At 39.4% G+C, this 14,056-nt stretch overlaps 1 protein-coding gene across 1 annotated transcript; it reads right to left on the bottom strand.

The window, feature by feature from the left end:
* Nucleotides 1-518: 518 nt before the first annotated feature.
* On the bottom strand, nucleotides 519-13,163 carry LOC128229221 (uncharacterized). Its single transcript, XM_052940970.1, has 10 exons — nucleotides 12,749-13,163; nucleotides 10,925-11,180; nucleotides 9,879-10,031; nucleotides 4,653-4,816; nucleotides 4,117-4,351; nucleotides 3,759-3,888; nucleotides 3,153-3,301; nucleotides 2,620-2,745; nucleotides 2,269-2,384; nucleotides 519-1,278 (listed from the first exon to the last, which is right to left on the bottom strand). Exons 1-10 carry the CDS (start codon nucleotides 12,866-12,868, stop codon nucleotides 1,144-1,146), a joined length of 1,584 nt encoding a protein of 527 aa, XP_052796930.1. The 5' UTR covers nucleotides 12,869-13,163; the 3' UTR covers nucleotides 519-1,143.
* Between the last annotated feature and the right edge of the window lie 893 nt (nucleotides 13,164-14,056).

The following is a 14,056-nucleotide window of genomic DNA, read 5'->3' as shown; positions in this document are numbered from 1 at the left end:
AGATGTCAGGAGGCGGTGCCGTAACTCAAAAGTCAGGATGAGGTGCCCTCACTCAGAAGTCAGGAGCTGGTGCCGTCACTCAGAAGTCAGGAGGCGATGCCGTCACGCAGAGATCAGTAGACGATGCCGTCACGCACTACCAACTACCTTCCAACTTTACTGTCAGGTCATACAAGTGCGATTTCAAATTTCCGGAATCAGCCTGGAACCGGACTACATTGCGACGGCCTGCACCGTTAAGTCATAATACTTTTCATCGAGGAAAGACATTCGCTACACATCACCTGAAAACAATCTCGTGCGACGTATATTTCAATATGAAGTCTGACGGACCGCCGGATTTCTATATACTGTTCCGAACTCAACATAGTGTGTGCCAAACTGTGAACTCCTCGTAGACACAGACGACGCATCACTAAACAAAACATACTTAATTGTCTGGCGTGCGCTTGCAAAAGCTAGGACATGCACGTTCATAGTAAACATAACTATTCTACGAGCTATTTTTAATTCAAAGGTTTGTTTTTCAGTTTTATTTACATTGTTTAAATGTTCGAGTACATGATACATTGCAGGACAATTTTTTATAGAACATGTAAAAAGGTACATTACAAAATACAAATAGTGATAATGCTATCCAATAACTAAATACAAACTCTGTAGTTTCAATCCAGTTGACAATAGCAAATAATCCGCCTTCAAATATTTGAACAGCTCTCAAACGTAAAATGGTCCTACTTTAATTGGACGGGTGAACAAAGGTGTCAATTGAATGTTACATATACGAACATAATATCTCCCATATACCGTGATAGCGAATATGTACATGTCATGAGAAAGTGTACAAATATATAATACTTAAAAGTAAATATTTAAATGCTATAATTTGGCAGCAAAAGGTCGCACAAGCTGAAACACATCGAAATATAATTTAATAAATTGTTGCCGCATAGAGCACGGCATACGCTAAAATACCATCCTTAGTCTTGTCATATCTGCAACGCCCACAAACGACATTGCTTACACACTGTGTACAACTGTGACATCTAGATATACATGTATATGGCATTGGTATTGGTCCCAGCTAACATCTTGCCCGTAGTTGTGTCGACCACAGACACCCACTTATAAGTTCGCCGTTGTTTATGCACGGTACGAGTATCCCAAGTAGTTCTTGGCGGGGGAGGGGTCGCGTCTGCTTGCCCGCAGCTCCTCATTTCGGCTCATTTCCTGGATAACAGGCTCTACCGACTCCTTTTCGTGGTTCCGGTCTTTAAACTGATGAGATAACACAAATGTTTTATTTAAAGATTGCAGTGATTTAGAGGAAAAACTTGTATTCAAGCATACACAAATATTTTACTTATTTTCACATGATCAGAGGGCATATAACTCGACAATTAAGAGCCAGAATGATGGGCCTTTGCTCCACTCATGCGATTGTCATACTTAAAACAAATACGCGTTATCTTCATTCATTTTAATGTCGGAAAAGTTGCACAAAATAATGACTTTGAAGTAACCATACAGAATACAACAATTTAAAGATGCACTCTTACTCCCAAGTAAGATTTACCACATTTAATAATATTGTTTAAATATTCCAAAAAGCATTGTTAAATGTCAAAAACAATTGTTCTTATGAAGGATACCGATTTTAATTTGAAAGAAATGTGCATACAACACGGTATTTCTACCTTATGTGAAATATTAGATCATAGTAATTTTTTTAGCATTCACCAATCATTTAATATTTTTGCGTTTTCTGTAATTAAATACAGGCCGTCCTGGGTAACACCTTGTTATCAGTAATATTTGTTTCCATAATACATTATATAGCAAGTAGTTCAAGGTTTATCAGTCCAAATTGAAGTTTGTTATACATGCGTATGTATTGATTTTAAATAAGAGTATCACTTTAAATTACAGCATATACACTGAAAAACGCAAACTTGTTGTGTGCAATTAAAAATGCAAGAAAACTTTCTCGATTTGGGATATGACAGACTTTTACCGTTGGGTCTACGTGCACATGGTAACATGTGTTCTTATTTACATGTGAACATTTTGAAAGAGTTTATATAATGGACAACGAATAAAGTTTGAGCACGCCTCAGACGACGACCTATCACCCTAATCTGCGTATTCTATATAATATATGTGCAGTATTAACACTAGGTGTCACATTTTATCTGGCAATATGCATGATTTGATATCAAATATCAAAACAGTTAAAGTGAAAAATTACATGGTTTATAACAATCTAACCTTGAAGCATAAGATGATTTGCATGGTGACGACGGCCAAAACCCCAGCCGCCAGAAAAGCGGCGCCCGCGAAATAGTACACGTTGTCCACGCCCCCATCCTTCTTACGTAACTCCTCTGAAATATACGTTGATTATTTTTTGTGTTATTTTTTTCAAGGATTTAATAAAATTGCATAGATTGAATTTTTAATATGCATATTATTTGATGTGAAAAGCTTAGTGAAAAGTAACCGAAAACAACGCGGACCATCTACGACGGTTATATGTGAAGAAAGACTTCCGGCCTGACAATCGGACGTTAAGCAAACCGAGTTTGCAGTTGGTTAGTTACAAACAAGTCTTAGTCTTACTGGCTATGAAGTTGTTTGCGATGGTGGCACCCCCTGCAGCCAGCCCAAGCAGTCCCTCCACCCACCGGATGTACTGTCTCCCGAACGCGATAGGAATCACATACCGCAGAATTGACTCGAACATCACTAAAAGAAAAAAATAACGCATTCTCATTTTCACATTATAACTAATGAATCTCGAAAACTCATCCAACTTCATTTGTTTCGTCAAATGAGATTACAAGCGTTCCAAGAGTCTCATTAAATCCCTAAAGCTGCATTCATAATGCATTGGTCTATTGGTCCCATCTTGGTGTGTGTAGGAGGGCATAGGAAAAGGAAGGAAAATAAAGACATAGCACAGGTCCGGTGAGACATCCACCCGGAAAACGCACTTGGTCGTTTTTTTCCTAAGGATTTGTTCAGCCTGTTACAACTGCGACCCAGTTACTTTGACACATTTTCCTTCTCTGGGGGAGTGGAGTTCGTGTTTATACGAAAAAGGTTAACAAATAATAATAATAAACAGCAACATGTGTATGTGTACAAATGACCTTGTGAGGCGGCGAACACGATCGTGTATGTGCAGAGATAGGAGGTGTAGGGTGCCGTGAACACCGGAAGTTGAAGGGTGAGCAGCCCCATCAGCAGGCACAGCAGTCCAAGCCATAACATCGTGTCGTAAAACTTCTTCTTCTTGGGCCTGACAGAGAGAAACATATAATACAGAATTGTATTTGCCTCACGTACATCTGCTACAACGTGCATATTACAGTAATGTATGGAGCATCAAATATATACATACATGTATTATATTTTATATGAAATAATATAGAAATACTTTTAAAAAAGTTCGTATATGAATTTAATTTGTGAATAAGAACACACACACAAAATACGTTTTCCTCAGTCGATTAAAGTGCACAGCTCGACAATTATTGAAACCAGAGTTATGGGCCTTGCTTCACATATACGAATTGCCATTTGTTACGCGTGTACTAAACTTCAAGTAACTGGGTTGATCAACTAAAAACAGTTTTGTGAGCCGTGGACGACGGTATCCAGGGTTATGCCAATACCGCGATCGTTGATTTCGGAGAGATTTAAACATAGCCCTTTTTTCAAATTATTTGTGTTACAATTAATTAACGGTAACCTACCAGAAGATGAGGAGAAGGTATCCGAGAAGAACGCCACTGGCGAGTGCGAACAGTATGCCGAGCGTGTGTTCCCCGGAGAAGCCCTCCTTAAACAGCCAGTCTACAAGCTCCGTGGCAGGCAGGGACTCCCCTATAAGAATCAATGGTAAAGTGCCGGGATGTTAACCCACATCTGTTAATATATAAAAGTTATTAATTATGTTCATGAAATGATACAACAGATGAGAGTATTTTTAATGAGATAAAAAAAAATTGTAAATCAAAACCGGTATTAAGTTACCGGGACATTTGTTTTTGTAATTTGAAATGTAGAAGGTAACCGAATGCTAGTCTTACAAAATAAAACGCATGTTTTTACCGAAGTAGTAGATGAAATAGACGAAGAGAAGGAATATAAGCATCCCTCCCCGGCATACGCGTGTGTCGCGGACCCGGAGGAACACCTCACAGCCATCCCCGCGTCTTGCGGTTGCAAGGGACAACGGACGGATAAATAGCGCCGCCACAAATGCCACACCTGCCATGGCGCATTGACACCGGTAGTACACCTTCCATGACGTCATATCTGTGATGTCAGTCTCCGTGGCGTCGCTCTGCAGAATAATATTTTAAGACAATATGAACTACACTCATGTTTTTGGATATTATACATCACCATGACCTTTCACGAATTGATTCCAGAATCAATAGCGGTCATCTACTGACCACGACCATCACGTCGTTCAAACTTATTGGTCGGAAACCAAGGTATGACGCCGACGACAACGCTGACTAAGACACCGTTAAAGTAGTCCCTTTATATCTGCCATGTATCGCAGGGGACACAAAAATTTATTTTGGAATTAAAAGTTATATACAGTCACTGTTTTAACAGGGCGTGGCTAAATGACATACATCAGGCCAGAGTTGTTCCAATGGACGCGCAAGAATGCCATAACCGGCGAAGATGCCGACGACGCGTCCCATTCCTGACAGGATGATTGCGGCCATCCTGTGACGCCGGAAGTACTCCATCACAGCGACATAAGCTGCGAACCGCCAGAATGACACGCCAATACCTGCAAGGTCATAAGTTGAATACAGAGTGTAGAAGAATTGTGTTTCATCCCATGATGAACTAATACCAGGTATGCACGAACATGCAATCATGCTCCTGGTGTATGGGGCTACACGATGTTTGCATTCGTTGAAATAAAAACCAAAAAAATGTATTGAACATCTGTGCATCATGCAATGTTTTCCTTGTAAATATACTCCTCAAAATAATTAAAGCACCACATTCCGTTATGGTTATTTATTATATCGTTTGAAAGTCACTCAAATACATTTCGATAAAATGGTGTTTATGATTAAAACTAGAATGATAACTATCACAGGGAAAGAAAATCCACGACCAATGACAGTAAAACATTTATGTACCGAAAAAAAACAAGGAGTTTAACCATATGGGCAGGGTATAAGTAATTTTCAATTGTCCAGTAAAACTATAGGGCTTCGTTCAAAACGGATTTAATTTGGCATAGTTGATAGTTTTATATGTATTAAATATACGTATGCTCACTTTTGTGAATGAGACGGATACGATATTTTGCATGCATCATGGTGGTTAAAACAGAACGACGAGTTCGACTCCATTGTAACACAACACCTACAGAGGTCTTACCATTGTTGTGACAAGAGATAATAAGAATTGGATTTCAAGGACAATAACCTAGGCTGATCGGTATTATATGGCAACTATTGCCAAGCAACAGTGACCAGAGATTGTAAACTACTTATATGGACAGTTTCTACACGCTGGTTTTATAGCTGTGAGGTATAGAACGAGATAACACTGAACTGTGTGGTAGAGAACAAGATATGAGTGAGCGGTGAGGTAGAGAACGATATATGAGTGAGCTGTGAGGTAGAGAACGAGATATGAGTGAGCTGTGAGGAAGAGAACGAGATATAAGTGAGCTGTGAGGTAGCGAACGAGATAACACTGAACTTTGTGGTACCAAACGAGATATGAGTGAGCTGTGAGGTAGAGAACGAGATATGACTAAGCTGTGTGGAAGCAAACGAGATATGACTAAGATGTGTGGTAGCGAACGAGATATGACCAAGCTGTGTGGTAGAGAACGAGATACGAATAAGCTGTGTGGTAGAGAATGAGATATGAATAAGCTATGTAGTAGCGAACGATATATGACTACATGGGGAGGTAAAGAACGAGATATGAATAAGCTGTGTGGTAGAGAACGAGATATGACTAAGCTGTGTGTCAGCGAACGAGATATGACTAAGCTGTGTGGAAGAGAACGAGATATGACTAAGCTGTGTGGTAGCGAAAGATTAATGACTAAATTATGAGGTAGAGAACGAGATTTGACTAAGCTATGTGGTAGAGAACGAGATATGACTAAGCTATGTGGTAGAGAACGAGATATGACTAAGCTATGTGGTAGAGAACGAGATATGACTAGGCTGTGTGGTAGAGAACGAGATATGACTAGGCTGTGTGGTAGAGAACGAGATATGACTAGGCTGTGTGGTAGAGAACGAAATATGACTAAGCTATGTGGTAGAGAACGAGATATGACTAGGCTGTGTGGTAAAGAACGAGATATGACTAGGCTGTGTGGTAGAGAACGAGATATGACTAAGCTATGTGGTAGAGAACGAGATATGACTAGGCTGTGTGGTAGAGAACGAGATTTGACTAAGATGTGTGGTGGAAAACGAGATACGACTAAGTTGTGTGGTAAAGAACGAGATATGACTGAGTTGTGTGGAAGCGAACGAGATATGACTAGGCTGTGTGGTAGAGAACGAGATATGACTAAGCTATGTGGTAGAGAACGAGATATGACTAGGCTGTGTGGTAGAGAACGAGATTTGACTAAGATGTGTGGTGGAAAACGAGATTCGACAAAGTTGTGTGGTAAAGAACGAGATATGACTGAGTTGTGTGGAAGCGAATGAGATATAACTAAGCTGTCTGGTAGCGAATAAGATATGACTAATCTGTCTGGTAACCAACGAGATATAACTAAGCTGTCTGGTAGCGAACGAGATACGAATAAGCTGTGTGGTAGAGAATGAGATATGAATAAGCTATGTGGTAGCGATAGATATATGACTACATGGGGAGGTAAAGAACGAGATATGAATAAGCTGTGTGGTAGAGAACGAGATATGACTAAGATGTGTGGAAGAGAACGAGATATGACTAATCTGTGTGGTAACGAAAGATTAATGACTAAATTATGAGGTAGAGAACGAGATTTGACTAAGCTATGTGGTAGAGAACGAGATATGACTAAGCTGTGTGGTAGAGAACGAGATATGACTAAGCTATGTGGTAGAGAACGAGATATGACTAGGCTGTGTGGTAGAGAACGAGATATGACTAGGCTGTGTGGTAGAGAACGAGATATGACTAGGCTGTGTGGTAGAGAACGAGATACGACTAAGCTATGTGGTAGAGAACGAGATATGACTAGACTGTGTGGTAGAGAACAAGATATGACTAGGCTGTGTGGTAGAGAACGAGATATGACTAAGCTATGTGGTAGAGAACGAGATATGACTAGGCTGTGTGGTAGAGAACGAGATATGACTAGGCTGTGTGGTAGAGAACGAGATATGACTAGGATGTGTGGTAGAGAACGAGATTTGACTAAGATGTGTGGTGGAGAACGAGATACGACTAAGTTGTGTGGTAAAGAACGAGATATGACTGAGTTGTGTGGAAGCGAATGAGATATAACTAAGCTGTCTGGTAGCGAATGAGATATGACTAAGCTGTCTGGTAGCGAACGATAAAACTAAGCAGTCTGGTAGCGAATGAGATATAACTAAGTTGTCTGGTAGCGAATGAGATATGACTAAGCTGTGTGGCTGCGAACGAAATATGATTAAACTGTGTGGTAGCAAACGAGAGATGACTAAGCTGTGTGGTAGCAAACGAGATATGACTAAGCTGTGTGATTGCGAACGAGATATCACTAAGCTGTGTGGTGGCGAACGAGAAAGTAGAATCAAATGAAAGGACCGGCTGTACCGGATTGGGTGCATTTTCTTCTAGTAAACTTTTAAACATGTACACAATACAAACTTACACTGTCCGAACAATATGACTGAGATCATTCGATGTGTATCCACTTTATAAATATACTTTGCTTCACCCACAAGAATAACACCTTTCCATGCTGATCCAATATACAAACCTACTATGCCCCACCCACATAGGAAACAGTTGGTTCAATATTCAAATCATGTTCATGTTATGAATGAAAATAAACATTGTATGCGTGCTTCATATACCAATTAAAGCTGCACTCTCACAGATTGACCATTTTTACAACTTTTTTTTATTTTTTTTGTCTTGGAAAGAGCAAATTTCTGCGTTAATATCTGCAAACCAATGATAAATGATTGCTGACAAAAAATCAGATTGTAGATGTTCATATTTCCGTTCGAAAAATAATGTTTTATGGCTTAACCCGTTACTAACGGTTTAAGAAAACTGCATAAAACATCAATTTTTGAACTTAAATATAAAAATCTGCGATCTGATTTTTTGTCAGCAGTCTTATATAACTTCCTTCCATGGATTTTCGCAATTATTGGCTTATTTCCAGACAAAAAATAAAAAAAGTTGTCAAAACGTTCAATCTGTGAGAGTGCAGCTTTTTAAGGTTCATTCCGACCCGAGCGTAGGGTCTTTTGCGGAAACGAGGTTTACCGAGTTTCCGCAAAACACCCTGCGTGAGGGTCGGGATGAACCTATCTTACACGAGCGGCTATGGTAGATGCTTTTTCTCCCACCTCCCACAAAATTAAGTAAAAATGTATTTTGTGCTGGAACTCTATTGTGCTTAGTGAAAATAACTGCGTATGGATATGCGATATCACGTTGTTGTCATGGATATGCACGCAATGATCAAGTAAATGTCGATAGACAAATCGGTCTTTTTAAATAGTTCTAAGGATAATGAAGCATTATTTCTTAAATGGTGCGTGAAAACTGTTTTATGGTGACATTTGAAGCGAGAAATAATTAATTAGCGTTCTAAATATACCATTAAACAAGATTTCCTTGATGCTATTGACGACAGTCTTCAACAAGGGAGGTAATTACAATGTGGTGACCATTAAAAGGAGTTCCATACGGGCATTTTATCTTCGCCCGTGGGCAAGATAAGAATATCTAGCATGGTTAAATTATTTGATCTACTTATCTGAGGTGGGAGAAAAACAGGTCTCTTTGTGTGGCCTTATTTTGAAGAGTATAATCATAATGTTATCTCCACTCAATATAACTTTACATGCAAATCTTCAGGATGCAAATTACACTTCTACTCTTTTTTATATATATTTCAGGTATATTTCAATGGGCTGGGTGTGTTCACGATAATCCGAAATTCGCAGCACATTAAAGGCAGTACTCCCTGTTTTGCCCTTTACATTTGTTTATATTTATGAATTGTGCATATCGCTGAGTCAATTGGGAAGAAAAAGGTAAAAAAACGCTTTAAAATGTTGAAATTTTCTTGCGGGAATACATCCGAACCCCACTGCTTATTTTTAAACTATTGCAATTTCGGTCCGTAGGGAGGAGCAAAATGTCAAAAGGTCGTGCCCTTAGTTGTGCCCCCTCTGACGTCAAGTTGTGGATCCGCCCCTGAGTAGCAGGTGTGTTTTAATGAGGAATTCATTTCACCACCTTACTACTGATAGCAAAAACTGTTAACAAAATTAATTGCTTTGTCCTTAAGTATAATCAAGCAACCCGACTATAGCAACCCTCAGTTGTATTTGCCTCCAGTGGTGTAATGAATATGGTCCAAGACTGCAGACCTACAGTAACCGGGTTCGAGTCCTGTTGCCGACACAATATGCATTTTGTAGTATCATTTTTAATATTTTCTAATATCTTTTTATAGTTATTTTAATAAAAATAAGTTAGTGTTTTAACTTACAGACGTGATATGATTGTGTTCTCTTACTTTCAGAAGTGTTTTGTATTTAATAACACAACATAATTGCTTAAATGAGCCTTTAAATTTGGTTGAATTTATGCCCAGTTATAAATGAATTTCTGTAAAGAATGTGAGCACGCAGTGTCCTTACCACCGAGGAAGCCGACGAGGAACCCCACGAGTTCTATCTCTTCACTAGGCGCGACGAACGAGGCGCCCAGGAAGCCTCCCAGCACACAGAAGGCCCCCGCCGCCGCCACCACCCTGTAACCGATGAACACGGAGAAAAATGCCGCCACAATCTCTGCAATGGGAGTGCCATGGTATGAGTAATCACATGTGGTACAGCATTTTAGTTTCATTATAGGCAAATGGGATTTATGAAGAATACTGAAACGTGAGAAGTGCTGTAACATCAACCATTAAAGTAACCATAGCAACGATACAGGTGGGTCGCATTTTATGTCTTGATGGTAAGGTTTCATGAGGTTCAATTCATATAAAGTATCATATCTCTCAAATATCTGTTCACTTAAGTATAATGTACCACAACCGAAAACTAAAAAGATTGTCATTAAACATTGCAATACTTGTATGTGGAACAATACATTCAACAAATCATTGTCTTGACGCCGAATAACATTGTTGAAGCAGTTAGTATTAGTGAAAATATTTTTTCATAAAAGTATATATTATTATAAAATATTTCATGCTTCTAAAACTACCCCTCGGGACAAATTTGGACACCAAAATTGCCACGTAAAATTCATCAAAATTGTTTATTACCAGTATTAACACTGAAACTAACCTTTTTCAACATTCACTGTTAAATTTATCAAACACCCGTATAATTATGCATTGTCTGCTAGGCAAATTTAAGACATGATAAGCATTGTAATTATACTGATTTAGGTTTCTTATTACATTTAACACAAAGCGCGAGTCACGCCCATTGATTGAGATGATAACTGTTGCGGTCATGTAAACAAGAAAACGTACTTGAAAAACATACCTTTATTGCCAACTTAAAACCATGCGAAAAAATGAGAAAAAAAGAGTATGTTCTCGTAAAGGATACAGCCATATAAATGCTTTGATTCTGAATGGATCATTCAAAACCACGTGCCACTTGGTTTGAACTTTAGGTGGACATTGACAGAATAGCTGCAGTACACAAAGAAGAAGCTTTAGACGAACCTCCGGTGAATCTCACATTCTCGAACACCATGAACTCGCCGTAGAAGTCCGTGGGTGTTTTGCCGAGTCCTGCGAGGCGCAGGTTCCGGTACTTGTTGATCACGATAGTGTCATAGAAGACAAAGTATACAAGCTCGCTGCATACATGGAGGAGGGCGGCTGCGAGCACCACTACCCAGGCCCACATCCCACCGTCTGGTGGAATCTCCACACTCCATCGCGCCCGAGAGTCAGAGCTGCTCGAACTGCTCGACTCCTGAATTAACAGAGAATGACAGGGCGTTTGCACTGAGAATGATAGGGAATGACCGGGGCGTTTATACGGAGAATGACAAGGGCGTATAAACAAAGAATGGCAGGGGCATTTATACAAAGAATGGCAGGTGCGTTTATACAAAGAATGGCAGGGGCATTTATACAGAGGATCACAGGGGCGTTTATACATAGAATGACAGGGGCATATATACAGAGAATTATAGGGGCGTTAATACAGAGAATGACAGGGGCGTTTATACAGAGAATGACAGGAGCGTATACACAGAGAATGACAGGGGCGTATATACAGATAATGACAGGGGCGTTTATACAGAGAATGACAGGGGCGTATATACAGAGAATGACAGGGTCGTTTATACAGAGAATGACAGGGGCTTATATACAGAGAATGACAGGGGTGTATATACAGAGAATGACGGGGGGGGGGGCGTATATACAGAAAATGACAGGGGCGTTTATACAGAGAATGACAGGGGCGTTTATACAGATAATGGCAGGGGCATTTATACAGAAAATAACAGGGGCATTTATACGGAGAATAACAAGGGCGTTCATACAGATACTGACAGGGACGTTTATACAGAAATTGACAGGGGCGCTTATACAGAGAATGATATGGGGCATTTATACAGAGAATGGCAGGGGCGTTTATACAGAGAATGGCAGGGGCGTTTATACAGAGAATGACAGGGGCGTTTATACAGAGAATGGCAGGGGCGTTTATACAGAGAATGGCAGGGGCGTTTATACAGAGAATGACAGGGGCGTTTATACAGAGAATGGCAGGGGCGTTTATACAGAGAATGGCAGGGGCGTTTATACAGAGAATGGCAGGGGCGTTTATACAGAGAATGACAGGGGCGTTTATACAGAGAATGGCAGGGGCGTTTATACAGAGAATGGCAGGGGCGTTTATACAGAATTAAGAGGTTACGGCAAAATAGAGGTGACACAAACTAATTGAAAGTTTTACTTAAAATCAGATGAACAGCCTAAACTGACAAATAAATGTTTTATTTGAAAGAGAAATTATAACATGTACGTGAAGTTGGCCGGCCAGGCCGCAATACCGATATTTATAAATAATATTTAAAGTTTAAGTAAACTCTAAAAATGTAAAATATCATGGAATTCAAAGTACATTCATTAGATGGTTTAAACCCGTATTTAGCTGTTTACTCAATATAAATGCAAATGCATTTTCTGCAGTATTAAAGGTAACATTTGCGAACAATGGTTACCACGAAACGTTCGGTAGGAGACGTCACAATCTTTATTTTGCGATGTATTAAATGCAAATGTTACCGCTACATTATAAGAAAAAATAGTACACTAGCACGCTAGGATAAGGAAGCCATGCAGCTAACTTTACTTTCGAACTAGAAACTATTAAAGCCCACATGCCAACATTTTAAACCAAATAATATCTGGTTCAGCGCTCTTATGTAAAGCCCCCTCTAAAGACAAATCCTTGATCCAACCCTGCAGCTTGTGACCATTATACATCGTTTACTCTAAAAAACGATAAAAAAAACACTGAAGCCTTACCCTGCGTCTCTTATTGTAGCGATCATCTCTCTCCGGACGACGGCTATACTCGTACCCGGGCTGGGGTGGGGGCGGCATGGATCGCCCGTACCAGTCCGCCGCAAACCCTCGGTTATCCATCCTCGATTAACGCGCCGAACGCAACTTTGATGTAGAGGATTGTGGTGCCCCCTCAACTAAATTGAGGAATAAGCCTCGCCCTTCTCTTAATAATCCAAGCAGGTCACGTTAAAAGCGTTAATCCAGATTTACAGCGGAGTACTTGCCTTTCCTTTTTCGGGGTATCGCGTTCAACTTAAAGCAAGTGCTTTAATAGAAGGTTACGGGCTTATTGGCTGCACATACAGATGAATTACTTAAAGAAGATCGCCGAAAACTATTGTAAACATTCCACAGTGTGTACTGGTCACGCAATGCTAATTCTTCATAGTAAAACCTGTAATCGGATTCCTATTGAAGACGACGTCTTGCGGCGATTTATACGGTAGCCTTTGTATTTTAAAACATAATAACATAGTTGACAGCTCGCTGCCTAAAGTGTAAAAAGTAACTAGTTATTCATAAATTGTGTATTAAAGGTGTCACCATTTGTGACATAAGACGATCCACCAGTTTCCAAGGTTATTTTGCAACTATATGTATAATTATGTAAATACAAAAGCCATGATTTTAAATACCTTCTTGGCTTCCATTATGCATGGTTTGGGTGATGAAATCGTATTTAAAGCTTTATATAAACCAGAAAAGAGAATTCATTTACCCCAAACTGGATGACAGAGCTGAATAATTTATCGCGAGCAAGAACTTGTACAATGTGTTGCGATTTTATGTTACAACCTTTCTCGACAAATGTAAGAATGGTTATATTTGGAAATTAAAAGTATCATCTCATATATGATAAAATGAAGCAGGTAGATGGCATAGACCTGAACCTTAAACCTACCAAGATAGAACATGTCTCGTGTGCTATGCATAAGAACTTAAATATATTATGTATGTATACGCAGTCAATAGATCAGTGCAATATTAGTGATATGCATATGAAGATGCTGAGATATACAACTTTGCATGGATAACAATATCAAATGAGTATTATAAATAAATTATAAATACATCCTGGGCACTCCATATTTTATTCATAACCTGTATGATGAGGTTATGAATACGTTGGGGTGCCGAGATGTATATATAGAGATATAGACAATACTAAACATGTCAATATATCAAGTATGTCAGAGCGAGAGATCAGCGTGCATTAACTTAAATACATAATAACCATACACGGCTAATTTTCATTCACTTGAAAAA

The sequence above is a fragment of the Mya arenaria genome, chromosome 3 (assembly GCF_026914265.1).
Source record: "Mya arenaria isolate MELC-2E11 chromosome 3, ASM2691426v1".
NCBI lineage: Eukaryota > Metazoa > Mollusca > Bivalvia > Myida > Myidae > Mya > Mya arenaria.
The sequence above is the reverse complement of the archived record's forward strand: the minus strand, read 5'-3'. Positions and strand labels throughout refer to the sequence as shown.

Bases quoted from the DNA above. Each gene is read 5' to 3' on its own strand.
- LOC128229221 (XM_052940970.1), bottom strand. From the start codon at position 12,868: ATGGATAACCGAGGGTTTGCGGCGGACTGGTACGGGCGATCCATGCCG. The intron at 4,817-9,878 runs GTAAGGACACTG...ATGACCTTGCAG, and splicing joins CCTCGTCGGCTTCCTCGGTG to GTATTGGCGTGTCATTCTGG. The intron at 3,889-4,116 runs GTAAAAACATGC...TGATTCTTATAG, and splicing joins CTATTTCATCTACTACTTCG to GGGAGTCCCTGCCTGCCACG.